Source organism: Cyprinodon tularosa, unplaced genomic scaffold, assembly GCF_016077235.1.
Source record: "Cyprinodon tularosa strain WSP-4 unplaced genomic scaffold, ASM1607723v1 ctg1100, whole genome shotgun sequence".
NCBI classification, from domain to species: domain Eukaryota; kingdom Metazoa; phylum Chordata; class Actinopteri; order Cyprinodontiformes; family Cyprinodontidae; genus Cyprinodon; species Cyprinodon tularosa.
In genome coordinates, this window is record NW_024037895.1 from 188,873 (window position 1) to 215,917 (window position 27,045).

General features: G+C 46.0%; 1 protein-coding gene across 3 annotated transcripts in view; it reads right to left on the reverse strand.

Moving 5' to 3' along the window:
• The window catches only part of LOC119791278 (netrin receptor UNC5D-like), a 290,205-nt gene that overhangs the window by 120,443 nt on the left and 142,717 nt on the right, over window positions 1-27,045 (reverse strand). For all 3 annotated transcript variants that reach the window (XM_038297317.1, XM_038297308.1, XM_038297301.1), the window contains exons 3-4: window positions 16,083-16,226; window positions 13,832-13,935 (exon numbers count right to left, since the gene is read on the reverse strand). In XM_038297317.1, the coding sequence (XP_038153245.1) occupies window positions 13,832-13,935; window positions 16,083-16,226 (248 nt within the window). The remainder of the gene's footprint in view (window positions 1-13,831; window positions 13,936-16,082; window positions 16,227-27,045) is intronic.

Consider the following 27,045-nt stretch of genomic DNA (forward strand, 5'->3'; position numbering starts at 1 on the left):
CAACACAATACCACTCTCACTTTCATCACCACTCCCCATCACAACACCACACTGTCACTTCCATCCATCAACCCCCTTCACATCTGTCTCACACTCCTACCTATCTATAACCACCCTGACCTCTACTACCCTCTATAACCCCCACTACTCCCATCACTCAACACTGTATGTGCCCCATCACCAACCCCTATCCTGATGTCTCCAGACACCTACCCTTCGTCTGTGCCGATGCCCTCACAATCACGATTCCAACACAGTTATAATTATACCCCTCGCCCTCGCACTCTCCGCTCTTATATTCCCTAGAGAGACAGATGTAAACCTCTGTCAACCCTCCACAATCCTCTCATTCTTGTAACTAACCACCTCCTGCTATTCCACCATCTTACATAACATACTTGCCCTACTGTGTGAATAACAACCCCTCCTTCAATCATACAAGACCCTCGCTTCTACAGCACTGATTCACCTCCGATGTAGCTGACACGACTCAACCCCTGTTCATGAGCACCCACTGTTCCATCAACACTCTGTAATTGTTGTGAACTAACATCATACTGACACTTCCCAATCATTGACACAATCTCATACAACACACATGACGCCTTGTTTTGTGCACCCTGCCAAACAGAGTCTCTCACCCCCCGCCCCCAGTACAAAATCGCCTACCATGTACCTCACCATGTACACAACCCCTGTACTTTCTGCACGCTCTAAAATCGCCTCTTCTCTACAATCCCCTCAGCGTGTCCTAAAAACGCCCCTATAGTTGTGCCCCTAGTCTAACCCCTAGGTCCAATCACAACCCTCCGTCACCATCACAAGCTCCACTTGCCATGTCACATACAACCCCCTCCTACATCACAAGCCATGTGACATTCCCATCGCTCACAACACCTCCTTGTCAGTTATCTACATCCCTACACGTTCCCATCAACGCCTCATTCCGTCCTCCAGCCATAAACTGCCCGTATGTCAAATCACAATACACACCGCTGATGTCCACGAACAACGCCTATCTCTGTGCCTAAGTCCTAAAACACCTCCTGGTTCCACTCACATGAGCAGACCCAGTCTATGTCACTACTCTGCTCATGCAAATCCCCCTCCTTCTCCATCAACTACCCCTTGTCCTTCCCCCTTCTATGTCACCCCTCCTCCTTCCATCATCACCCCGCCCTCATTTGTCACATCACAACCATCCTTGTCCCTCACATCAGACGTCTACGTCACTAGACAACCCCTCTGTTCTGTTCTTCACCTCAAGTCCCTCACCGCCTTCCCCACACATTCACAATCAATACAGCTCATTGTAAACACGCACATTCAATCATCACATCTTACCTTCCATCAGACGTCCCTCCTTCCCTCACAACCCTACTCGCCACATGCCCACGTCCTTCCCCTCACTGAACTGCCCTGTCCCTTGCCACGTTCATACATATCCACGTGCATTCTGACACTCAAAAATCTACCAATTCACTGACACCTCAACATACATATGCCTCTGTCGTCGTATATCACCATTATAAATAATAAAAATACTTTAATATTCTTGCACCCATCAATCGTGACGTGTTTATCGCACATGTGCATCCTCTTCCCATCTGCTCCCTACAACCTCTACATCCCTCACAACACCTCCATTCTATCCCATCACAACCTCCTTCGCCATCACAATTGTCCCCTCTCACGTTCCCAACATCATACAGTCCCTGTCCTGTCCTACTGTACATCCCACCTGTGATCCGAGTGTGTTCCTCCAGTCACACACTGATACTCCCCCCTGTCACTGTGTCCGCTACTCTCACTCACCTTCCATCACAACACCTCCTTCCCTAACAACCCTCCTTCCCTCTGCAAGACCCGTCTCTTGCCTGTCACAAACCCATCCGTGTCTAAGTCATGACTAAACTCACCACTCACTGTCTCCTGTGTCATAAACATCACTACACTTGCTCCTGTCTGTTCACACCACCCCCCTGTCCTGTAACTATGCACAGTGTTCCCTCCTTCCTCGCAATACATCGCACGTATCCTCATGTCTACCAGTCATCATGTCCACTCCTAACAGCATCATGAACCACTGTCTATCTGTCCCATACATGTCATAAATAAGTCTGCTCATCACAACTTCCCTGTCCTGTCCACAGTCTCGCTCCTTGTCCTTCTATAAACATCCTACTTCCTAGTGAATACATTTATAATGAGCAGTCTCCGCACGTACTAATCCTACTATAGTGTAAATCCCTCCTGCCGTTGTACCACATATACGTATCTCATTCCTATCATCCAGACTCTCCTTCCATTGTGTGTAAGAATCCCTCCTCTGACTCCGTTTTATACTTGATACCACCTCAACTCATGTCGACCACACGAGTGGATACTCCTATCAGCTCTGTGCTATATTCTACATCTTACTCTATTACTCTCATGATACCAATTCCCACTTTGCCTGTTCTGTCTGCCTATACGCCTCTACCCTGTCCTTCCCAGACAAACCTCCTGTGATAGTGTCCACAATCTATCTACCCACAACATGTAACTACAAGTGACACTCACATGATCCACAACCCCCTCAATTCCAATCACAATCCACTATACATCTGTCTATCATCTCTATTACTACACTTCACTTCTATACAACTCCTCCTTCTGTACGTCACTGTAACTTACTCTTCATTTCTTCTCACTACAATCCACAACCTCCTTCATACAACCCTCCTTCACTACAACTCACGCTCTCTTTGTATCTCACATACTCCTCTCTCCTTCGACCCTATTACACTATACTCCTACTACTTGCCCTGTACACAACTACTGTTCTCCTGTTGTGTACACAGTCAAACACTATCTTCCGTTCTGTCTACTATAACCTCCCACTCCGTACTAAGTCATAAAAACCCACTAGCATTAGTAATTACAACCCCTCTTACGTTAACCCATGCAATACCTCCATCTAGTGTCTTCGTCCCATAGTGTACAAAAACAGTGTTCCTGTGCAACGCATAATCTAATAATACCATCTCATAGTGATCCTAAGCAATCACTCTAGCTGTGTGCAACATCGTAACTCTAATCCTAGATCTCTCTGATTATCGTGTCATCATCCAGACTGTCCATTTGTGTGCACTATCTCAAACCCCAATGTGAATCATGTGAGTGAATCAATTACATACAATACTTATCCCCAGTCCTTCACCTATAAATGATACTAATATCCGACTCACATGTTGTGCGTCCATCGTAATATCCTACCACCTGCACTGACGTCTTAATCCTCACATCACCTCGCCACAGTAGTCCTATGATAATACACTATCGGTAGAGATAATAAATCTCTGCTAGTCCTCACCTTGCATTCACCAATCTCACAATACTACCCCCTATCTTCACAGTGTGTGCATCCAGACGTCCCTGTCTTGCCAGACCCTCTGCCCAAATCCGCCTCGTGTGTGTTCCTGAATAACCGCTCGTGTGTCTTCAATGCAGCTACCTCCTTCTAATACTTACTAGTGTGATTTCCCTCATCTCTCACTACACGTGCTCTCCTATAAGTTCTTAAGCAACTTAGTCACTGTCACTTGCTTCAACAACGCTTGCTTCTCACATCTACATAGCACTGCACTCTTTTGAACATTACAACTCCTGCTCGCCTATGCTGTGCTGTAATATCTCGTCGTTCATCATGCACAACCCGCATATTACCATGTATCGAACCTCCTCCTTCTAACTGAATCTGCACATCTCCGTGACATGTTGAGTACATCTCATTGTGCATCCCTGTGAATAGTCTCACTCAGTTTAGAAATCATATGTCTTGTGTCACTCCTACAAGTGCGAGACATAAATCGACATATGACAAGATATATCCATCTATGCCTTCCAGCTGTATAACATATATCACCTGCCAGGCCTACTTAGCAGACTACCCCCTCATCTCCTACTGCTCTCACATTGCACTTGCACACTTCATTACTCTCTAGTACTCACCTCCATGTCTCTAGTCATACACTCCTCTGTTATCTCACTACGCTCCATCTGTCTCTTCTTCTCTGCTTAAATAGTCTGCCAATCCTGTGTCACCAGTTGACTATACCTGACGCCTCATTCCCCCATCCATACACCTCAACCAGTGTGTCCTTCATTCACGACATACATGCACATCTGCAGACTAGTCACGTGTCTCATCCCACTGTGTATGTCCACACCTCACAACCCCCTCCTCTCTTCCCCTCTCATACCCATTAATTACCCTCAACCCACACCTCCTTCCTCATCAACCCCACTCCTTTCATCACAACCCTCCGTCCCTTCCCTCACAGCCTCCTCCTCTACTACTCTCTCTCGCCTGTGTGTCCATGTTCCACCACAAGACCCTCGTCCACATGTATACACCACCTGTCAACGGTCACTCCTGTCACACTCTGTCACTCCATGCAATGTGCATTATACTCATAATCCTGTAAACGTAGTCTGAATATCTACCTCTGTCTCTCTGTGTACTAACACTCAGCGTAATACCTGTACATTTGTGTCCATCACTGTGTCACGTCTGCTGTGTATTCAGAGATAGTGTCTAGATCCACCTGCCACATTAATACTCCTACACCGTAGTCCTGGTGCACAGACTTATATGTCCTAACTCTAAGTACCCACATCACACTCTACTAGTCTACAGTTCTGACACTGAGTACAACACTGTACTGGCGTTTGTTAGTGACATCCCGTTCGCAGGTGTATAAGTCCACAATCATGGTATCTTGTCTCCACTTCACTCCTAACGCCCATCACTGTGTAAGTTCCCCTAATGAGCCTCTATGACCCATGTGCACCTTGAATCACTAACACACTCCATTCACCCTCTTGACTATACATCCACACCTCTCAAATTTCCTCAATCAATCAACACACTCAATGTCCATCTATTTGTGTATCACATGTCTAAACTAATCACACACGTCACTTCGTGACCGTCAATCCTCACTCGTGTCCTTCCTCCACGCTCTTGTGTGTGAATACTGCTCATTGTCCAACCGTATCTATCTATCACCAGACATCGGCTCCCCTGCTTCCACTCTATATATAAGCTCCGTGTCCACACTGCACCACACCCAATCACCCTCACCAAATGACCATCTACCCATCATCGACCATTGTCTCATCAACTATAACCTCCCTAGTAGTCACCTGTACACAAACCCTACATAACCCTCCCGTGACAGTATCACGATGTCCATGTGCTCATTGTGACATGTCTATATATCAATAGTTCAATCCTACATCTAACCTCCTCATCCCATTAACTGTCTTCACTCTCTGTTCCCCTCCCTTCATGTTCTGTCCTATCCTACACTATAATCCGTCACCTCTTTCTCACTCTCCCGTCATTATCATTACTCGATCTAATCGTAATATATAAGCAACCATCTCTGCAGTGCACACTCACCCAGCCACCCTTACTTGACGTCCACAGATGATAGAGATACCACCGCGGTCTCGTGCGCACGTCGCTGTGTTAGCTGTCGATGTCTCCTAGTTCATGTGTACTGTCCTCTTGTCAACCCTCATGTTCCCACAGTCATGTTCTCCCCTCACACTGTACTTGTAACTGTCTACTCACATGTCACCCATCCTTCTCTCACAACTGCATGCGTGCACACATCTCCCTTCAATAAGTCTGCCAGTGTACCTTCGCTACTACCTAGTAAGCCCTAGAATCTGTCCTCATATTGCCATACTATACCCTAGTGCACTACCATTGCTCTGCGCAGTTCGTGCCTACTCTCAAACCATTCTGTGTGGTACGCTATATAACAGAAAGTCAGGTCCTGATGTCCTCAAGCACTATTCATATAAACCTCTCTCACTCTATATTGTAGCGTTCCCCTCACTTTACTACAATCTTAGTAACGGCTATATTAACACGTGCTGTCCTTGGTTCACAGACTATAGAACTTGATACTCGGTCCAGATAGCTCGCATGGTAAACCATAGCTACTGTCTATCGTGACACAACCTGATAATAAATGACCCAAACTGCGTCTTCTCATTAGAGACGCCAATGCTACGTATCATTGTGACCGTTCTGACTTCTACAACGCCATGTGAGTACTACAACCCCCCTCACACGTTATCTGTCTGAAGAACAAATACCATTAATCCTAATAAATAAACATATCTTAAGTTGTGTCCCCACTGTCATATCTCTATCACTCACTACTCTGTCTACCATCGCTACAAACCAATTACCTTCAGAGTTCATTCACACACCTTCCTTCTCTCAATCAAAATCCCATCCTCCATCACAAACCATCTTCCATAAACCCCCCTCCATCCCCTACTGTCCACCCTGTGTGCCGTTGTCCCCTCATCAATCCCCTAGATTCCTACCTCACACTACCTCCGTATCTCACTACCTGTCATGTGTGCTTGTACACAACCCCTCCTTCTCATGTGTCCACTAAGTCACACCTGTGTCCTTCCAGTGTCAACGTACCCTCCTAACTGTATAATCAACAACTATGTCTATTCTATCTATCAACATAACAAACCCCTCCTTTCTGTTGACATGTGTTTTGTACTACGTGAATGACCCCTAACAACCACTCTACCTTCTATCTTGTCACAACCCTCCTTTCCCATACATATCACCATACTCACGTATGACTCACTCACCAACTAAACCCTTATCTTGTCTTCAAGCCATCTATACCCTCCTTCCCCTCCTCACACTCACCTACTTGCGCCATGCATAAAAGACCTCACATCACTTGTACACACTCCTTATATGATCATAAACAGATCCTATAACCCAATATCACCTACCTTGTCAATCAACATATGTTTCAACATCCTATAACACATCCTTTCTAACCCATCTTTACTCACCTCTCATTATACCTCTACTGTACTCGCCATCAATATCACGTCATTAGTCACATTCTACTCATTAAAGTACTCCCCTATAACTCTATGTCACCAACATCTCCTACCCACGCGTTCTTCCCATATCCATCGCTCTTAGTAAATAACTACCCTTAAGAGGTGATGAGAATCAATATGAGTATATAAATGCCTCTATAAATGTCACCTCTCCTCCCTTCTGATCCTAAATCTTGTCCTCTATAATCAATCTATCACCCTAAAGTATATATTCACTCATAGTACTATCAACATTATATATAACTCTCTCAACACATCATCTGTCCAACCGATATGTCATACCGTAACCTAGATCCAAACACCTCACATCCTCTCGTGTCCTCACTAACAAATCCCTCACGTAAGACAGTAATATATTGAGTAACACACAAATCTGCATCATTTCAAAAACATCATTCATCTTATAGACTATAATCTTCAACTATGTCTACATCTTGTAGTTGCTTTAGTATGCAATGTATTATACTGTCAATATCATGTCAAGTAGTATCCTAAGAGTTAGTGTTATCAAATACACTGCTCCACAAATACAAAAACTCATCACGCAAAATCCACCTCCGAATATTTAACCCTTGTGATCACAAATACTAGACTCTAGTGAAAGTGTACTTGTCGATTTGAGTCACCACCTATATACTATATATCCAGACAAAACATAGTGACCCTTGTCCACAATATATCCACCATACAACTACTCTCTGCATCATAACTCCGTGTCAGTCGTACCAGCCTTGTCTCTATCATCGTCAGACTCTACACATAGTTTTAATCAAGTTGTGACCACAACAAGAGTGATTCTCACCCGACATACAGTCCCTCCTACCGTCTCGCTCCGCCGCCCACGATAACCTAGTCATCCTAATTGCCGCCTACTCCTTGATCACTCTCCCCCACTGTCAATGTCTGCAAATAAGAACACCATTCCTGTCTATCACCAAACCTCTGTTCAAGATTCGACTTTAGTCCAATCATTCCTCACAACACTACACATCCCCACCTCCTAACTTGATTTAAAAACAATCACACTCTAGACCCTTAACGATCACTCCGCTGTCTCTCTAGATCCCGTAGACTCAACCACCCCCCCCTCAATCATAAACCCCTACCAATACTTTCCCCCTCCTTTCCTCCTCACTTTCCCTTACCCCCCTTCCCTGCCTCTTTCACCTGATCCTGTAGAAGTTAAAGTTTCCAATTAAAACCAGATCTCCTATGTTCCTCATACTGACTGTACTCTCCCTCGTTGCAATGACACACCTCTGTGCACTCGTTCCATGTACTTCGTTCCCATAACATACTTGAGTACCCCTGCATGATTCTTTCTCTGTCACTAGTCCTGTCAAACTTATTATCATTACTAAAATTTTTCCCTGCATAGTGAGCCATCTTTTCTCACCTCCTTAGAATTGTTAAATAAACTTATCATGCTTATTCTACATTCCATGCAGTCTAATTCGTACCTCACTTACACAGATCCTGACCTCCTGTGTACCTCTCTGTCTCCCTCTATGTTCCTAAGTCGCATAGAAACCCTCTCTCCCCCTCCTATGCACATCTGTTACTGATGACTCACCATCAGTCCACGCCTTCTCCTCTTAGCCGCAGTCCTCACTTGAAGTCTAATATAACCTACCCTTTCTGATATAGTCACTGTCCCACGTCCTGTGGTCTTATCACGCCGCCCTGTTCTGTTCTCTCTTACAGTCCTTAGAACTCGTGTCGCCACGATTGTTATTGTCGTGGACAGTGAAGAGTATACAAATAAACAGAATCCTTTCTCCTCTTCTCTCTTTCCTCATCGGTCTCACTGATCGTTCTTTGACGCGGTATCTCTTGACGTGTTCTTCTTTCTCTCCTCTTGCTCCTCACTACCACTAGTCTCATTACTGATGCTTGTTTTAATCACTAAGTGTCTTTCTGTCTTGACAGTTACCAGTATGACTCTATTCTCTCTTTCTGATCTCTGTTGTCCCCGCTACTATTTCTTCTCCCGTCTGTCTTTCCCTCTCTGTGGCACTCTCTCTAGTTAACGTGTCCTACTCATAAGTGTACAGTACCTGTGTACTGTTACTCCGCTTTCATCTATGTTCAGTGTCTCTTGAACTCCGACAACTTCTGTGACACATCCAGCAGTTCATGTTCTAGTTTCTTAAGCACTTCTCTGAAGGTAAGCCTCAACCATTGACTCTCTCACTGTCTCTCCTCCCTACTTCTCTGAATCTCCACTGTCTTCCGCTTGCCACGTAGTGTTTACACGTAGTTGACATGAGATAGCATTCGTTGCGCCACAGAATCCCTAGATGTCAACCAGCTCTCTGTCTGAGTGTAATCTCCTGAATAGTTCCGGCACGTTATTCACTGTCCCCTCCTAAACATGACTTCCGTCTCCTCATTCTATGCTCTTCGTGCTCCTATCCTCTTCACCCCCCCTCTTAACTGTGTGACTTGCTACTCTCCTAGTCTCCGACCTACCATGAGGTACCTCGATTCGACTAGACTGTCGTTGACCAGCCGCCTTGCTGACCACGCACTAATGAGTGAAAATGAGAATAGAGATCTCTCGTCTCTGCTTGTACCCCTGCATGATTCCTCCTCTTTCTCCTCTGTGTCCACTCCATGTGTCAATTTATTCTGCCTCATGTTGTCCAGTCTCGAAGTGCCAGTTCGCCAGACGCCGCTTTCTCACGCCTGCTTTCCCTCCTCTTTCCCTCCTCTTCCTCCTGCTGTCCTCCTCTTATACCTCCTCGTTGACATCCTCTGTTGACTTCTGATCTCCACCTTGCTCGCTGTGTCCCCTCTCTTCGCCATCCTGTGAGTGTGACTTCCCTGTTCTTGTCTCTCCATGTGATTCGGTATGCGCTTCCAACTTCCTTTTTTAGCGCTATAGTACGTTCTCTCTTCATCTTGCTCTCCTGTTACTATTTTGCCCAACTCTCGCTGTTCCTCCTCTTCCTTCTGTTAATGTTGTTCACTACTAGCATCTCGCATAATCTTTCTAGTTCCCTCCTGTCTTTTCCCTCTCTTCACTCCCCAATTAATTATAACTTTTTATTAATGCCACGTTCCTTTTCCTCTGGACTTCCTAATGTTGTCCCTCTCCTCTTGTCACCCCTCTTCTCTCACTCTGTCCCTGTGTATCGCGCGCTATGTGGTATTAATCAGATTGGCATCGTCTCCATTTTACTCATTGTGATGTCCAAGACCCACTCTGTTGTCACCCTACTAAATTGTTGTTCCACCGTCTCATCTTTCCGTGGTCCCGCAATCTTAGCTCTTTCATCGCTTATTGTCTATGATACTCACACTTTGTTCGATGGCTCTAGATACATATGCTATGTTTGAGCCGTAGTCTTTCACGCCGAGTGAATGTCGTCCTCGCTACGTCATTGTGCCTACGTGTATCCCACTACGCACGCCTCTTCGCCGAGCCTTTTTCCGTGAATGTGACAACTATATCAATGGCTGCGCTCGGACTCGTCCGCTGTGTTTTCATCGCCCCTGCTTCCGTGGGTGGACGTTCCTCGCATGCCATGTTTCGCTTTTATTGTGTGCCTGTTTTCATAGGTGAGATCCTCACATCTTTGTCATGCACGCAGCATGTTGATGTCGTATTGATTGTTTCTTCTACTGTCGTAGATCGTATCCTTAGTTGTTGTAGCCTAGACACTATTTCCTCTCTTTCCTCTCTCCCTCCTCTTCCCTCCGTATACTTACCCTCATGATTGCATCATGTGTTCGTCCTAGTCGTCTCGTCCTCACGCTGTTCCATCACTTTCTTTCGGTGCGTTCTGTATCCTTCTCTAATACGTGCATTGTACATCGTTACTTACCTGTCAGTATTTTTTCTAGTGAGTTTCTAGTTCTGTGCACTCTGTCGAAGCGTGAGACCACTTGTTATCTGTGTTACACTATCAGCCTATTACACTAGTGTGTTTAGACCCCTGCGTCACGCGTTATACTGTCATTGCGCACAGCCGCTATCGCTCTGTCTATTTTGCCTATCTGATCTGTACACCGCGGTGTATTTTGTGATCTGTTCACTCCTTGCATGAGATGTCCTCGCTCTCTAGTGGATCGACTCTTTTAGATTTGTACCCTCGGATGTCTTTACGCATGTTGTGCAATCACTGACTTCTCCTCTCTTGTCACGTCGATAGCTACACTCTGTGTCGAGTAGACACAGCAGTTTATATTCCTATCTTTCTCATGTAGGCGTTCTGGACTAGTAGTACCGAAGGATCTCATATCGTTACATCGGAGAAAGGATGTGTTGCGATCTTTTCCAGGGCGTGTCACGCTCGCCGTCGTGTCTCACAAGCCCTGTTGTGGAGCAAGTGAGGAGCTCGCAGGACTGGGCCTCCCGGCGCAGCGTTGTATTGTGAAAAGTCACGCCTCTCTAAAATGTCGTACTAAAGTAAGCAGCCTGCCTGTGGTTGGAGACGCACTGCCACTGATGCAGACTTTAGCTTTTAGGCTTCGCAACATCGACGGTTCAGCTGATGGCCAGCAGCGGACCGCAGGGACAGCCAGGGACCAGCAGGGGGACAAGCAGAGCGACTCGAGAGGACCAGCAGAGGACCCGCCTGTATGGGCCAGGAGGGACGGCAGAGGGCCAGAGAGGGCAGCAGGGGCCAGAGCGGGAGGAGGCGGGCAGCATGACCGCAGCGAGGACAGCAGAGGGAAGCGAGGACAGCAGAAGACAGCGAAGGGCAGAGAGGACTCGACCAAGGGCCGCAGAGATCCAGCATGGGCCGAGAAGGACAGCAGAGGACGAAGGGGACAGCAGAGGTGCAGCATGTACGGACAGCAGCGAGGCAGCAGGGGCAGCAGAGGGCAGCAGGGGCAGAGAGGGCAGCAGAGGACAGCAAGAGGACAGCAGAGGAAGTCAGGGACCGCAGAAGGGCAGACAGAGGGTCCGACACGGGAGCGAGGACAGCAGAGGCCCTGCAGAGGGACAGAGATGGCAGATATGGCCAGCCTGCGAGGGCCGCAGAGGGCAGAGGGGCCAGGAGGAGCAGAGGGCAGCTGAGGGCAAGCCGAGGACCAGCAGCGGGGAGCTGAGGAACGACCAAGGGCTAGAGAGAGGGGCCAGCATAGGGCTAAGCAGTGGGCATCAGTGGACCGACTAAGGGCAGCAAGAGGAAAGCAGAGGACCAGAGATGGAGCAGTGGACGCCAAGGGACTGCAGAGGATTGCGACACAGGGCGCCCAGTGGACGACAAAGGGCAGCAGTGTGACCAGCAGAGAGGGCCAGCAGCGGGCCAGCAGCAGGTCAGCAGGAAGGAGCAGCAGTGGACCAGCAGAGGAAGAGAGGACGCAGCGGGCTCAGCAGAGGACCAGCAGTGGCCAGCAGAGACCGAGAGGGGACCAGCAGAGGGGACCGACAACGGGGCAGCAGAGGGAAGCAGAGGGCTCCAGCAGAGGAGCAGAGGACCGAGAGGACGCGACCAAGGGCCGCAGAGGACCGCAGTTACGGACAGCCAGAGGGACAGAAGAGGATCGACATGGGCCAGAAGCAGGGCCAGCAGAGGACCAGCAGGAGGGCAGAGAGGGCAGCAGAGGGCCAGCAGAGGGACAGAGAGGACCGCAGAGGGCAGCAGGAGGGCAGCAGAGGGCCAGCAGAAATTTGGCAGAGAGGGCTAGCAGATGAACAGCACGAGGACAGCTAGAGGCCCAGCGAGGGCAGAGAGGAGCGCCACAAGGGTCCAGCAGAGGTCACAGAGGACCAGCAGGGTTAGCAGCTAGGGCCGAGAGAGGACAGCCTGAGGACCAGCGACGGGGACAGCAGAGGGCAGAGGGGCCAGAGAGACAGCCGAGGGCCGAGATGGCCAGCAGGAGAGAGGGAGCAGAGGGCAGCAGAGAGGCCAGCAGTAGGACAGAGTGGCAGAGACGGCCCCGCAGAGGGCTGTCAGGGGATCCGACAGGGCACAGAAGAGAAGCGAGGCGCCAGCAGAGACAGAGAGGCACAGCGAGGGAGAGAGGACTAGCAGAGGGCAGCGTGGACAGCAGAGGCAGCAGAGGGCAGAGAGGGCCAGCAAGAGGGAGCAAGCGGGCCAGAGAGGAGAGAGCGGGCCAGCAGATGAAGCAGAGGACGGCAGGGGCCAGCAGGGCAGCAGAGGCGAGCAGAGGGCAGGGCAGAGGACCAGACAAGGGCCAGCGAGGACAGCAGAGGGCCGAGAGGGCCAGCAGAACGGCTGGACCAAGGCAGAGGGCAGAGAGGAATGGGGCGACAAGGGCAGAGAGGACCGAGAGGCGGCAGCAGCGGATTGACCTCCAAGGGACGCAGAGGGGACAGAGAGGACAGCAGAGGACCAGCAGGGGCCAGCAGAGGAGACAAGGGAGGAGGGACAGCGAGGTGAAAATGAAGCAGAGGTACCTAAGAGGGGCAGCGAGGGAAAGACAAGGCCAGCAGAGGACCAGCAGAGGGCCAGCAGAGGACCAGCAGAGGACCAGCAGAGGGCCAGCAGAGGGCCAGCAGAGGACCAGCAGAGGACCAGCAGAGGGCCAGCAGAGGGCCAGCAGAGGGCCAAATAAATACCATTACAGTTAAATGGTTGATTTCAAGGGGAGGGGTTATAAAGGTTAGAATCTGTCATTATACTAGTTTGACTGAAATATTTCTCCACTAGAGGGCGCAGGTGCCATTCATCAGCACTTTTTTTATTTCAACTAATAACAGCGAAGAAGAAAGCTTCTGCAGTCTGGATTAAAATCTAAGTCAAGATTAAAAAGGTTTAGTTAGTTTTTTATATTCAGATTAAATTACAACCATTAGAAGACATCTATAAATCTAGATCATTCTCATGAGCAGCATGAAGCAGCCACAAAAAATAAGTTTTATTGTCATTAAAAAAGCACTACGCTGCAACAGTAGTGCAAAGTTTACCTGTGGTGCAGGAACGCCCTCTGGAGGACGACAGTGCAGGACGATCATGCCGCTGATGGGCACCTCCTTCCCCTGGGGGTCCTCTTCAAAGTTTTTCCTCAGATCTGTGCAGGGAGACAAACGGCCGTCAGATGCTAAGTTTCACGGTCATCCTGATCTTCAGACCCAGCAGATCTGCAGGGACACGTCTTTCAAACACAGACCCAGAGCTGCAATGGATGCATAACATGAACTGGCTGCTAAATCCTGACACTGATGATGAATCAGTTCACCTTTGGATCTGAAAAGGTTTCCATTCAAACACAAACCAGAGCCAGTAGAAGATGAGCTTGTAGACATGGAGGCGCTAAACGAGTGTGAAGACACGGACTGAGACTCTTTCTCTGTCCTGAAGGACACATCTTTTCTTCTACTGATCATTTCAATGTGTTTGGATTTCTCTCTGCTTCCAGTCAGTAAAAACAATGAGCTCAATACAGAGGAGGCTTCCAGATAACCTCCACCTCCTTTGAGCGGGAATATTGGTTTTAGACACCAGAGGCTGAGAAGAACTGATTGTGTCCACCTTGATCAGGCAGCATTGGGGTCTGGGAATTGACCGCTTCATTCTTGCTGATAGATCTAATTCAGTTAGAGCTGAGATAGCATCGCTTCAATTAGCTTTTTACAGTCTGCTCCAAACTAAAGCAGCATTTCCAAACAGAGACGTTCGATACTCTGCTTTATCCTTTAGAAGACGAAGGCTGAACGGTTTCACCTAAACGCGTCTGTAAACCAGGCCAGGTGAAAGGAGAAAGGCTGTGCAGGTTTTTAGTGAACGGAAACACGTCACAATCACAGCAGATGAGTTCAAATAGCAGCAGAGGATCAAAGGAAACCATAAAAATCACATTTTGAAAAGTTCAGCTGCACCATTAGTGTCATATTCTATCTTTTATATGTTGTTAAAATATTTTCATTATTACATTTATGGTGTTTTTTTTTTTTTTTTGCTTTCTGCAACTTTAAATAAGGAACCTTTGGGTATCAGATGATAAAGCAGAACATCTGGGTCTCTCCTCTGGATCCGTTTTCTCCTAAACCAGAACTTGGATAAGTGAAGGACAAACAATGACTGGCTCAGCTAAACACCCAACATCTATGACTCTTAGCTCTTCTTCAATGTGTCTCTGTGTGACTCAGTTAGGGGAAAATAAATCCTCAATGGATCCATTTTCTGTGTGAGACATGGAAAGACCCTTAAATGCTCTGAGGAACTTCCAACATGCTTCACTGTCACAGATCGGTCTCAATGCAGAACTACTGTTCAGATTTAGATGACAGTGGAGCCAAACAGAGAAGAAACATCATTGTGGAGATCTGTCTGTCTGAAGTCGGGCGCACGCTGTACGATCTTTTGCCCTTTTCGGGACGATTCTCCAGTCGTGCAAACATTTTTCGATCAGGCTGACTTTCAGCCTGATGGTGCGTGGTGTAGTGACCAGGGGGTAACGAGGGGCGATCAGCCTCTAACGACCACTCCCCCATCAGGAATCGTAAGGTTGGGAGAAAATCAAACATGTTTGAAATTCAGTCGTTCTCTCCCTCCACCACCAGGTGGCGCCCTGTTCTCGTTGGTCCTCCCACACACCTGCGGCTGGTTGTGCTCAATACTGAGGACTCTTAAGCTGCTGACTGCCACTAACTAGTTCTAACCTTGTTTTTGTCTTTGCCTTTTCGGCAGGAAGTCATCCTGCAAACTGGAATTTTGGCCTTCTCCCCCTGGAAGGATTGTTTTGAGCTTCACACTGAGCGGGGGATTGATCTCCACACGACCCGTTCAAGTTCTCCTGGAAATCTAAGTGGCAGTCTGCTCCATTGCTCCTCAAGGAACCGACCAAACCAAAAACCTGTCCGCCCTCCAACGGGCCCCCCAATCTCTGGATAAACCCACACCGACTGGATTCTGGGAAGAGAATCTGCTAACTTCAGGTTCACCAGCGCTCTGAGTTACCCTGGATCAACCTTATTGATTATTTCAATAAACCTGTTAAACTTCTACTCTGGTTCTCTGAGTGGTTTCCTGCATGTTGGTCAGATCTCTTAAAAACATCATGACAAACTCGTCTCTGCCACCAAAAAAAGAGTATTTTTAGAAATCCTCTGAAACGCTCTGGAACACCTTTTCCCAGCTTGTTTCTCTTGTTGGGAGATTGTTCTCTGCGTTGGGAATGAGGCAGTGGGAACGCTGAGGAATGACCTCCACACTCACAGGCAATGCGGACAGTTGCTTTGCGGCTCTTGGAGGTCCCCAGGTGGCTCCAGGCCACACAGAGACACCAGTAGTCCTCCGGCCCGTGGAAATCCTCCACCTGCTGACGGGACACATTGATCATCACCTCGCGCACCTTCAGCCCTGGAGGAACAGAGAAGATAAGCCAGTCACTTATTGAACAGGGTGGAAACGCCTACTCTGGATTGGAGGAACTGCTTCTTCACTCACTGCTGAAAATCTGCTAAAAAACGAATCGAATTCTGATTTGTTCATAATAAAAACCCCGTTTCTGAGTTAATGTCAGCTTATTCAACCAGAAGATGCATAACTGTGAGCGTGTTTGCCAACAAAGGAACATTGTCCCTCTAGAGCAGAGATGGGCAATTCCAGTTTCCTGCAACTTTTCGATCCATCCCTGGTCCAGCAGCCCTGCTGTAGAGCCTCTGTAGGCTCACTGCAGACAGAGAACGCCCACACTAGGCAGCGGGATTCACTACTAGCAGGAATAAAGAGGCTGAAGGGACCCAGCAGAGGATCAATGGGGCCTAATATGAACCAAAAAAGGAGAAATTCATCCTGATTTTAGAAAAAACTCAAATAAAACCCATTACCATATTGGTTACCAACCAGTTTAACCGTCAGCGATTCCTGGTGATGTGATGGATGGACCTGCTAAGCTCCGCCTCCTCTACTGTCAGAATGAATTCATGTAATAATTTGAAGTCAAACGCTTTAAAATGATGAAATCTTTTTAAAGCAGAAAGAGGAACCAGCAGTAGAACGTAGTTCAATAGAAACCCTGCATTAACGCAGCGCCACCTGCAGGACAGCAGTGAACAGCTGTGCTGTTTCACATGGATTCATTAGAACATGCAAATATAACTCCAGTTGAATTAAAGTGGGAATGATGACCTGTTACTCCATCATGTTACAAACTAAATAAAGTTGAGTAAGAAGGTGATCCTTCCAGCAAAAATAAAGCCTTTCTGCATCATTATAGTTTTTCTAACTATTAATAAAGCTTTTAATTAATTGGCTGTTGGCTGGAATCAAATGCTTTCCTCCTCTGACCTGCTGGTTAGGACAATGAAAACAGTCTCAGCATGAGTGAGATGTTCAGCAGAGATAAACCTCATTTAGAGGAGAAATCCTCTGACTTTCAGGCTGATCTCCATCCGTACATTTTTCTAGATAGACGGACTTTCAGAGCCTTTTGCACCAAACCAGAGACGCATATAAAAGGCAATGAACCATCATGATGACAGAGAAACATATTCCTCAGTGTGGATTATTAATATTCTATAGATTTGGCTCTGAAAAGGCCAGAAAGTTTATAGAATCACCAGCGGATTATAGATTATATTATAGATTACAGAAAATCTCCATCAGACAAAATGTGAAGAAAATATAGTTTTTATTCAGAGCATTAAAGAAAAAGTGTGAATAATTTCTACGTCTATAATAACAGCAATGATAAACGTGAAGAACAGCTGAGATTATTAGAAAGCAGAGAGCCTGCAGTGTTGCTTTGGCTAACATTCACTCTGCAGACGCCTGCATCTAAAATATGGCCTCTGAAGGAATCCCTGATCAATAGTTTGCTCCTTTGCAGCCTGGAGTCAGTGATCAATGGGTTTTACAGGATTATTTATGCATACATTCTCGGGGGGGGGGGGGGGACATTTCAAACAGAGGTTCCTCTGTTTGAAATGTTCATGAACCTGTCATGTAGCTGCAGATGGATAAACACCCCCTTATTTGGCTTAGAGTCAGTCCCATGTAATGTCTGTGAGCCGTTAGCAGCCTCTGGGCCCACAGCTGGATTAAGCACAGCAGTTATGCAATGTTCTGGGGAGCAAAAGACTAAGGCCCCGTCCACACGAAGTCAAAACGAACACGAAACGCTGATATTTTCCAAAACGTTTGCCGTAAAGACGGAGACGTAAAATAAATGTGAGCGTCCACACGAATGCATGAAAACGCTGCAAAATGTATGCCAGGCCTGTAAGTGGCGCTGTGGTGCCAAAGCAAAAATAAGCGACGAAATGTAGGGCATGCGCACTAATATTTATACATGGTTGCCCTGCGGGTCCATTTTCGTGGTTAAGTCAATTTCAGGTGCTGAACTATGTGGTCGATATTGCTCTGTTTTTCCTGGAGATATTCCAGAAGAAGAAGATTCTGTTGTAAGCCCGACAGCAGGGTGAGTAGCATTAGCAACGGCGCCATTGTTGTTGTGATGTGTCGCGCTTGCGTGTTTAGAGGCGACGCTATGACGCATGCGTGTAAAAAAAAAAATGCGGTTAGGGTGTAAAGATGGAAACGCGAATACGGCGTTTCAGAATCTTCCCACTCTGAAGGGTGAATAAAAAAATTATCGTTTACAGACCCCCGAAACGCCGGCTTCGTGTGGATGGGAGGCTGGTTTGGTGAAAAATTTGTGCGTTTAGGCCAGGGTTCGTCTTCGTGTGGACGGAGCCTAAAAGCCAGCCCTGCTGCTCTGCATCCTCTGTTCCTCAGAGCTTCATTCTCCATCCTCCCTACTTTAAAGGGTCACATGTTTCTGAATTGTGTTTCTGTGAAGTTATTTTCAGGAAGAGCTTCCTTACTAAAGGTGGACAATGTGTCGCAGTAGGATCGGAAAATAAAACCTTCCTTTTAGTCCATCTTAGCTTTTTAAAACCAAACTGAAAATGTTTATTGGATAAAAATCCATGTAGGTGTTTTTTATTTTTAAACAAGTGCTAAATTTATCTATTTTTCTCTGAAGTTGACTTAGATTAAAAAATTTTTTCGTATCCCAAATAATCTTTTTTTCTGACAGGAAACAAAACAACAGAATATTCAACAGATTTTGTTTTTAGTTTCCCCCCCCAGTAGAACTGCCATGTAGGATGAATCTGTCCGCTGAGGTGGACGTCCTAAACCAGCGTCTCTCAATCATCCATCACTGTCTGTCAGCCGTCAGAGCTCTGCAGGGAGGATGTTAGGTTTATTCAATGATGATTATAAAGTTAATGTGTGTACATATGAAACATTGGAGAAATTAGATGCTTCACTCTGTTTACTGCAAACTGTCATGCAACGGTGGTGGAAAATTACTGATGTTTGTGCAAGGCTAATCACAGTTATCAGGAGACCACTCTGTTCTGTGACTCCATCAGAGGAGCATTTTGTCCTATGACCTGATCAATTGCCTTGTCAGAAGAACACTCCATTTTGTAACCCACCCCACGTGTTATGATCTGCTAATAAAAAGGCTTTGCAGAGGAAGTCAGTCAGAGAGTAGTGAGCTGAATGTAACTCTCTCCTTCTGTAGAAGCTGTTAAAAATCCCTTTTCTGTGTAGACTCAGTTCCTCTTTTACGAACCTACATTTTTTGACCTAACAGAGGAGCCTGAATCTCTCCTGGATTGACTTATGAAGCCAGGCAGTAATTGTGGGCATAGTGGGTGGAATGGGGCGGGGGAGGTGGGGGGGCATGTCCTCCCAGCTTCCCATATCCGTGACCTGTTTCCCATGTACATGCGGTAAGGTGTTTTTCTGAGCCGTCTTTAAACGCACCATGAGCCCCCGCTGTTAATCACAGACGGGGCTGCGTGGGGCTCAGTAGAGCTGCCAGAACAGCAAAAGGCAGAAAACGTTGAGCAGCTCTTCTTTGTAATTTACGGCGTGCTTCAGCGGCGCAGTGGTTAGCGAGCGTGACCCACATCTGGAGGCCGTAGTCCTCCATGGGGCCGACCCGGGTCCTCTCTCCCTCTCTCATATCACCTTTCCTGTCAGCACACTATATAAAAAAACAAACCGCTAGAACCGAAAAACCTAAAAATAAAAGGAATAATTTAGAATTAGATCATTAATAATAATAATTAAGATAAAATTGTTTAAAATATGAAGGAAACCTGGAAAGTTAACCAACAATATTTAGGTATATTAGTCCTGGGGGTTCTGGTTCTGCAGACTAGAACTGATCCAGTAGACCTGAGAGGTCTGGCTGTCGATCTCCTGCCAACCAGTCTGTAATGTACTGTGGAGCTCAGCCATTCAGTGATTTCCAGACTAACAGAAGGATTTAAAGTCTATTCTCTGAGATACGGGGATCACTATGATCACTAATAGATCGGAGTTAGAGGGAGCTTAGGATAGTAAATAGGAGGGGCCCTAAGATGGACCCCTGGGGAACGCCACATGGGATTTCTGTGGTTCTGATGGAAAGTTCCCTACTGGGACTAAAAGCTCCAGTCCTCCAAGCAGGATTTAAAGCAGTCGTGGAGCAGAAAGGCAGCGATCAGCAGGGCTGGAGGCCCCTCCCTCTAAGGTCCAATCATTCCTGCTCTGAGGTTCCTCCATGTTTCTGAACACCTTGGTCAGATCAGTCTCTGCTCTGTGACCATTCTGATCATTTCTCTCGTTAATTTCACCTCATTCTGACGCAGGTTAGAGATCTACTAGTGAAAAATACCCACCCTCGCCTCAAAGACCTCAAACTGTCTTTCAAAGTGAAAAGCTGCTCCACGTTTGGATCAATTAAAGCAGGAGAACTGAAGTGTGACAATGTCTCTTCATGCTTGGTGGGATCTTTTAGATTCTATTAGAAGGACTTTCCACCTGCAGCTGCCTGCGCTGCTCCACATCTAACAGGCAGCAGGGAAAATGGGGGCCTCCCTCCGTTGTGTCTCACCTACCACAGCTGACTGGCTGTAAAATACGTCTCAATGCAGCCAAAGCCATACATTTGGCATCCGGGGTTAAACAAACCAGGATCGACGGGTTTGGAGGGAACTTTTAAGAAGAATAAGACCCAAAGCAGCAGCTCTATGGTTCCCAGTCACTGGCGCCTGTGGAGAGCCAGACACCAGCATAATTCATCGTTTCTCACGCAGTGACAGCCTGCATGTGGGAAAAGAGACAGCAGAGAAAATAATGAGTAACGACTTTCCACGATGCCCCCAAATGAAAGCCAGTGAAACAGGAAGAGGTCCAGAGAGGCGGAGAAAGAAAAAGGAAGCAGTGAGGTTTTACCAGCAAGGAATGCAGAGCCACTCTGACACGGGCTCCGATGGAGAGATGGAGAAAAGGTTCGTCCATCTGAGGACCGCCGCCGTTTACAGGTGGAGGTCTTTGATGGAGCCCGTTCCCTGAGAAGTCTCTGATGGATGGATCCAAAGACGATGACTCATCCAGACACAGACGGCCCAGAAGGATCAACCGAGGCTCGGTTTGTGCAGCTCAGGTTTCTGGGAGAGAGAAATGTGTGGCAGTTGAAGGTCTCCCTGAGGTCAGCTGGTTAGGGCGGCTGCAGACCATGAGAGCTCCATTAAAAGCTGCACAGGGATCATTGTTGCTAAAAGGTTTTCCACCTCCAAGGTGTCGAGTGCAGAAGAAAACTCTTTTCCCTACGTGCTTCCTTTGCTTTCCTTAACGATCCGGTGAAAGTAAACGGGAATGGGAAGGTGTCCCATAGATCAATATTAGACTCTGCAGAAAATGGCCATTTCTGCTGGCTTCACAAGCAGCTCACACATATTGGTTTAGAGTCTCTCTGGGGACGGAGGAAGGAAGTTCAGGATTAGTTTGGTGCCAAGGCCCTGGCCTCATTCTAAAGGTGAGGGTCCGCTGATAGAAATCATTACCAGAAGTTTCATCACTGTTAGTCTGACAGTTTGCACATGATGAGAGACTGAGCATGGAGGATGTGTTGGTATAATGGAGCAGCTGGCTGCTGCCAGAGCCTTCAGAGGGCATGTGGTGGGAACTGGAGCTGGAGGAATAAACTCAACTATGACTGGAATTCAGTTCTATTCAGTCTATTTCTATAGCTCCAATTCACATCATGTCATCTCAGGTCACTTTCCAGTTCACCAGATCATCCAGTCAGATTGATTCAAAGTTTTCTATCTAAGGAAAACCAGCTGATTGCATCGACTCATTGACTCTTCAGCAATCCCTCACACTAAGCATGCTTGTAGCAACAGTGGAGAGGAAAAACTCCCTTTGAACAGGAAGAAACCTCCAGCAGAACCAGGCTCAGTGTGAGCGGCCATCTGCTGAGGCCCACTGGGGTTCAAGGAGACAGAAGCAGACATAGAAAAAAGGAACATAGAAGCTCTGATCTGGAAATAAATGAGAACGGGGCGGCTTCTTCCCTCCAACGGAAAAGGAAAGCTGTTGTTGCTATGGCAACACAGTGACGCCCCCTGCAGGTGGCTGTAGCTCTGTGCCGCAGGTTAACATAACATTAAATATTTGCTCCTTTCTTAAAACAAATGTAAACGGTCAAATCAAAGTATTTCAAAGAGGACCGTCCATTTTTGGATTAATTCCGTTTTTTCATAAACTAACTGGTGATTTTCTGTCAGCGTGAGGAAGATGCAGCAAACTAACGTTCGTTTGCACGTGTTTCCGCCGCCATCAGGCCGCTGTTACTCCTGCTGCTGAATTCCAGCGAGTCTGAACTGATTCAGGCTATTTAAGGGCTGAACGGCCCTCTGGCCCTCACCACTACGCTTTGGGACGGCACTTAACGTACCGGGCCCTCCGCCCAGGGGCGGAAAGTAATTAATTACATTTACTCAAGTTACTGTAATTGAGTACTTTTTATTAGTAATTTGTCATTTTCTGACTAGTTTTTGAAATATGTAATTTTTACTTTTACTCGAGTAAATTTTAACCCAAGTAGTTTTACTTTGCTATATTTGAAACCCCCTCACGTTACTGAGTAAAAAAATAAAAAATAAAAAAATACTGAGGGTGAAAAAATGAAATGTGGCGCTGCCTTGCATCCTTTGTATCGTCTCATAATCCAGAGCTGCGCTTTGGAAGATGGCAGCTGCTAATCACAACGTAGGGAGGATGGATGAGGAAAGGCCTGAAGAGGAAACATATTCTGGAGACGAAAGCCAGAAAAACCCTCGGCCATATTTAGACGAATTATTTGTTTCCAAATGCACAAAAGGGAACGATGTGATAATGCAGAGCAACATGTGGCTGCTCAGCAAAACGGAGCTTTCGGCATTTAAAACATCAACATCCAATTTACGTAACAATGTGGCGGTAAGTTAGTTATCATGGTGTCTGTTGGACAGTAGGATTGAAAATTGTTTGAATTTTATGGTTCAGGTTGTGACTGTCCTGTGAGGAAGAATGTTCTTTAGCCAGCTGATCTTTTGCTCTGAAATACGCCTTAAAATCCATTAAAACACCTTGTGCTCAATTCCATTCATGACTCATCCTTTTTTTGCATTTAATAATTCAAAGTAACTAAGTAACTTTTACTCAAATTACATTTGAAATAATGTAATTTTGTACTTTTACTTGAGTAAATTTTGAGATGGTAATTTTACTTTTAGTCTGAGTAGGATTTAGGCAAAGTAAAGATACTTTTACTCAATTACAATTTTTTTAGTACTCTTTCCACCTCTGCCTCCGCCCAATCACTGGGTTGGTGTTTATGGGCTGGTCTGGGATTGGACCAATATCTTCTGCTCATCCAGGAGGACAGAATCCTGCAAAGTCAGCGACTGGAAGATCTGATTGATCTAGATCTATGAAGTGACCTGATATGCTGTGAATTGGACATTAATTCATTCCTACTTTTCCTATTTTCTTACAGCTAAACTTCTGTAGTTTCTTCAGATTTGATGTGATCGACCAAAACTAATGAGCTGATTGGTGGAAAGTTAAAATAATACATTTACCTTTTCAAATAAAACATATAAAAATGGAAGAGTGTGGATTGGCTTTATATTTAATACCCTTTACTCTGATGCCCCTAAATAAAATCCAGAGAGAGCAGATTCAGATTTTAATGATTTTCAAACCTGTGAGTAATTCAATCTTAACGTAAATCTATCTGATCTTTTTCTATCCCCAGAAGTTTGTTAGAGAACAAGCAGCTGTTGGGTCATTTCAATCAGGAAGGGGATGATAGAAACTAGAGAGAGGGCCGTCTGCTGAAACAAACAGACTGGGCTCCAGGTGGCTCCTCTGGAGGAGCTGCAGAGATTCAAAGCTCAGATTAACAAGCAGCCATCAGGAGGCCACACACTCTACTCTGTGTGATTCTATAACAGCCCAATAAAAGCCAGGCGAGGCGTCTGTGGCTGTGAAGTGATAAATGATCAAACGGTCCAGGGTCAGCAATCCCTTCAGAAATGATTTATTATTTAGCTTCTATATAACTGCGGTTCTTTTTGTTCTTATTCTTCCTTTTTTCTCTTTACATGTTCAAGAAGTTGCAGCCTTTCTATAGTAAACTGCTATGATTTTATAATCATTATAAGACATAATATAAAGTAGCTTCTATAGATAAAAAGACAATAACTGAATAAAGTAAAATGAATCTCTGCATTTAGAGGTTGGGTTTCCATCCTGCGCCTCCTCGTTTCAGGACTGGATCTGTTCTCCTTCCAGAAATAACTTCCTCCAAATGTTCTCTGCTGCCTTCCTTTCATCCATCCTGCAGCGGGAGGAGAGCTGAGAGGCCGACCGTTCACTGCTTTGTTCACTGGGGTCACTTTGTATGCTTGGTTCAGGAAAAATGAAAGATTCAGGCTCTGAAACTCAACATGAGTTACAGTGAATTGGACCAGCTGCTCTTATTTTGAAGGGTCGTTTATTCACTGAATGAAGAGCAGAGATGAAAAGAGGAAGAAAATAAAGGGAGAATATTTGCTTCTTTAAAAAATGGAACCTTGGCCGTTACCACAGAAACTAAAACCTTAAAGATCTGGACATTTAAAACTGAAACTAATCACATTGTTCCATTTAACATTTTTATTTCTAATTAAAATCAGCCTCCAGGTAATGAAAATAAAAACGTTGCTCAGTCAGTTTGCAGCGTGTTAAACTGAGCTGATGGATCAGGACTTTTTAGGAACATGTCTGCAGAAACTAAACTATCACAGAACCTTTAAACCCAGAAACGAAGCGCTTCCTTACTTCTTCCATTGGGTTTTTATTTCAAAGTTAACTGATAAAAAGCACTCGATCTAAAACAAGTAAAAACTGTAGAACTTTTTAAGAGAAAAGAAGTAATAACAGCAGAATGTGAACCTTGGAGGCGACAGGATTCTGTTCTCATTATTCTGACCTGGACCACAGGAAACCAAAAACTATCAAGATGCATTCAATGTTCTCTTTCAAGGATAAAATCTAAAGTAGCCCGTCACCCAGTCTGGGACTCGGGCCTGAAGTCTTACAGTCTCTGCATCCATGCTTTTGCAGGTAGGTGCAGCGGGGCAGTTTTCCAAGGTTTAAAATTGGATATAAAAACAGTGGAGCATGCATGGACAGCCCTGTGACGGCTTCGGTATTAAAGCAGGATCTGCTGACTCGCCAGCTGTGACAAAGAGCCCCTTTTTCTCTCATCAAAAAATAAATCAAAGCTGCTTTACAGCCCAGTCATCAGCTCTGGCAGCAGACATGCGGCGAGGCTGAATAAAATCATCTCTGGGAAGAAAGCAAAGTTATAACGACTCCTGACTCCCTCCAGGAGTCTATAGCCCAGGTAAGAGGCTACCAGTATCTGTGTGAGCGAGGCGTATTGTCCGGGTTAACAACCCCATTAACTGGCTCACAAAGCAACCCCCGGGGCAACCATAACATCAATCCCAGCTTTAGAGGACCATTACGTTCAGTCAGAGATATACATGGCAGCGAGGTGAGGCCCCTGCAACGCCGCAGCTAGAGGGGGCGCCGAGGTGCCGCCACCTCTTCGTCAACTTCAACCTCCGTCTGCCTGTTATGTAAAAGCAGGCGTTCGGCTGAGCTTGTTGTCAATAGGTCGAGCCTTGTTTTAAGCTCAACTCGTCTTTTAAACAGTTCAGGATTCAAAGCATATTTTATATCAACCTCTTTGATTTGCTGAGTTAGGTTGTTCTCTTCATAGGTGGCTTGTTTTCTGATTGCTGCTGAATAAGCAATAATCTGGCCTCTGATGTAGGCCTTAAAGGCATCCCATACCACGAGGCTGGAGCTCTCGTGGGAAGAGTTAGTAGCAAAAAAGAAACGTATCTCACCTTGAATAAACTTTACAAAGTTTCCATCTGACAGCAGAGTTGAATTAAAACGCTGTTGTCCAGTTCTTAGGGGAAGGGATAGGGACAGAGTGAGGGGGGCGTGGTCTGAAATAATTATGCTTTGGTAGTCACAGGAACGTATCTGCTGTAGCCATTTAGCATCCATAATAAAGTAGTCGATTCATTAATATCTTTTGTGTACATGTGAGAAGTATGAGTAGTCTCTCTTATTGGGATTTAAAGTTGGCCAAACATCACACAGCCCATACTCAGATAGGCTGTATAACTTATGCAGACTTGCTTATGACGTTGCTTTTAAGGGATGAGCGATCCAAAGCTGGGTCCAGCCAACAGCTTAAATCATCCCCTAGGACCAGTGAGTATTTATTGAGGTCAGGTAATGAAGAGAATAGTTGCTTAAAAAAGTTATCATCATCTATGTTGGGAGCGTAAACATTGACCAGAGCGACCAGAGTGTCGTGCAGCTTCCCACTCACCATTATAAATCGGCCATGTTTATCAGCCGCCACATTATCGGCCTCAAACGGAGTATTCTGGCTGATAAGTATGAAAACCCCTCATGCCTTAACCTGGAAATGGGAATGAAAACATTACCCCCCCCTCCAGCATGTCAGAATATGACCTACGTCCGAGCTCCTGATGTGAGTTCTTTGCAGAAACTCCACATCTATATTAAATCGTTTGATATGGGAAAAAAACGTCCTTCTCTTCACTGGGTGGTTTAAACCTTTAACATTACAACTTTAAAAAAATAAATGCTGACTCATGTTCTCAGAGTTTGGGTGTTATTTTACTTTGATAGGTATGATAGCAATATGGCAGGAAGAGATTGAGAAAAAAGAGGTAAAGACCAATTACAGTACTATGCGAGACCAGCTGCCTGCTTCTGCTCTAAATAGTTCTGCACAATTTGGAGGTGT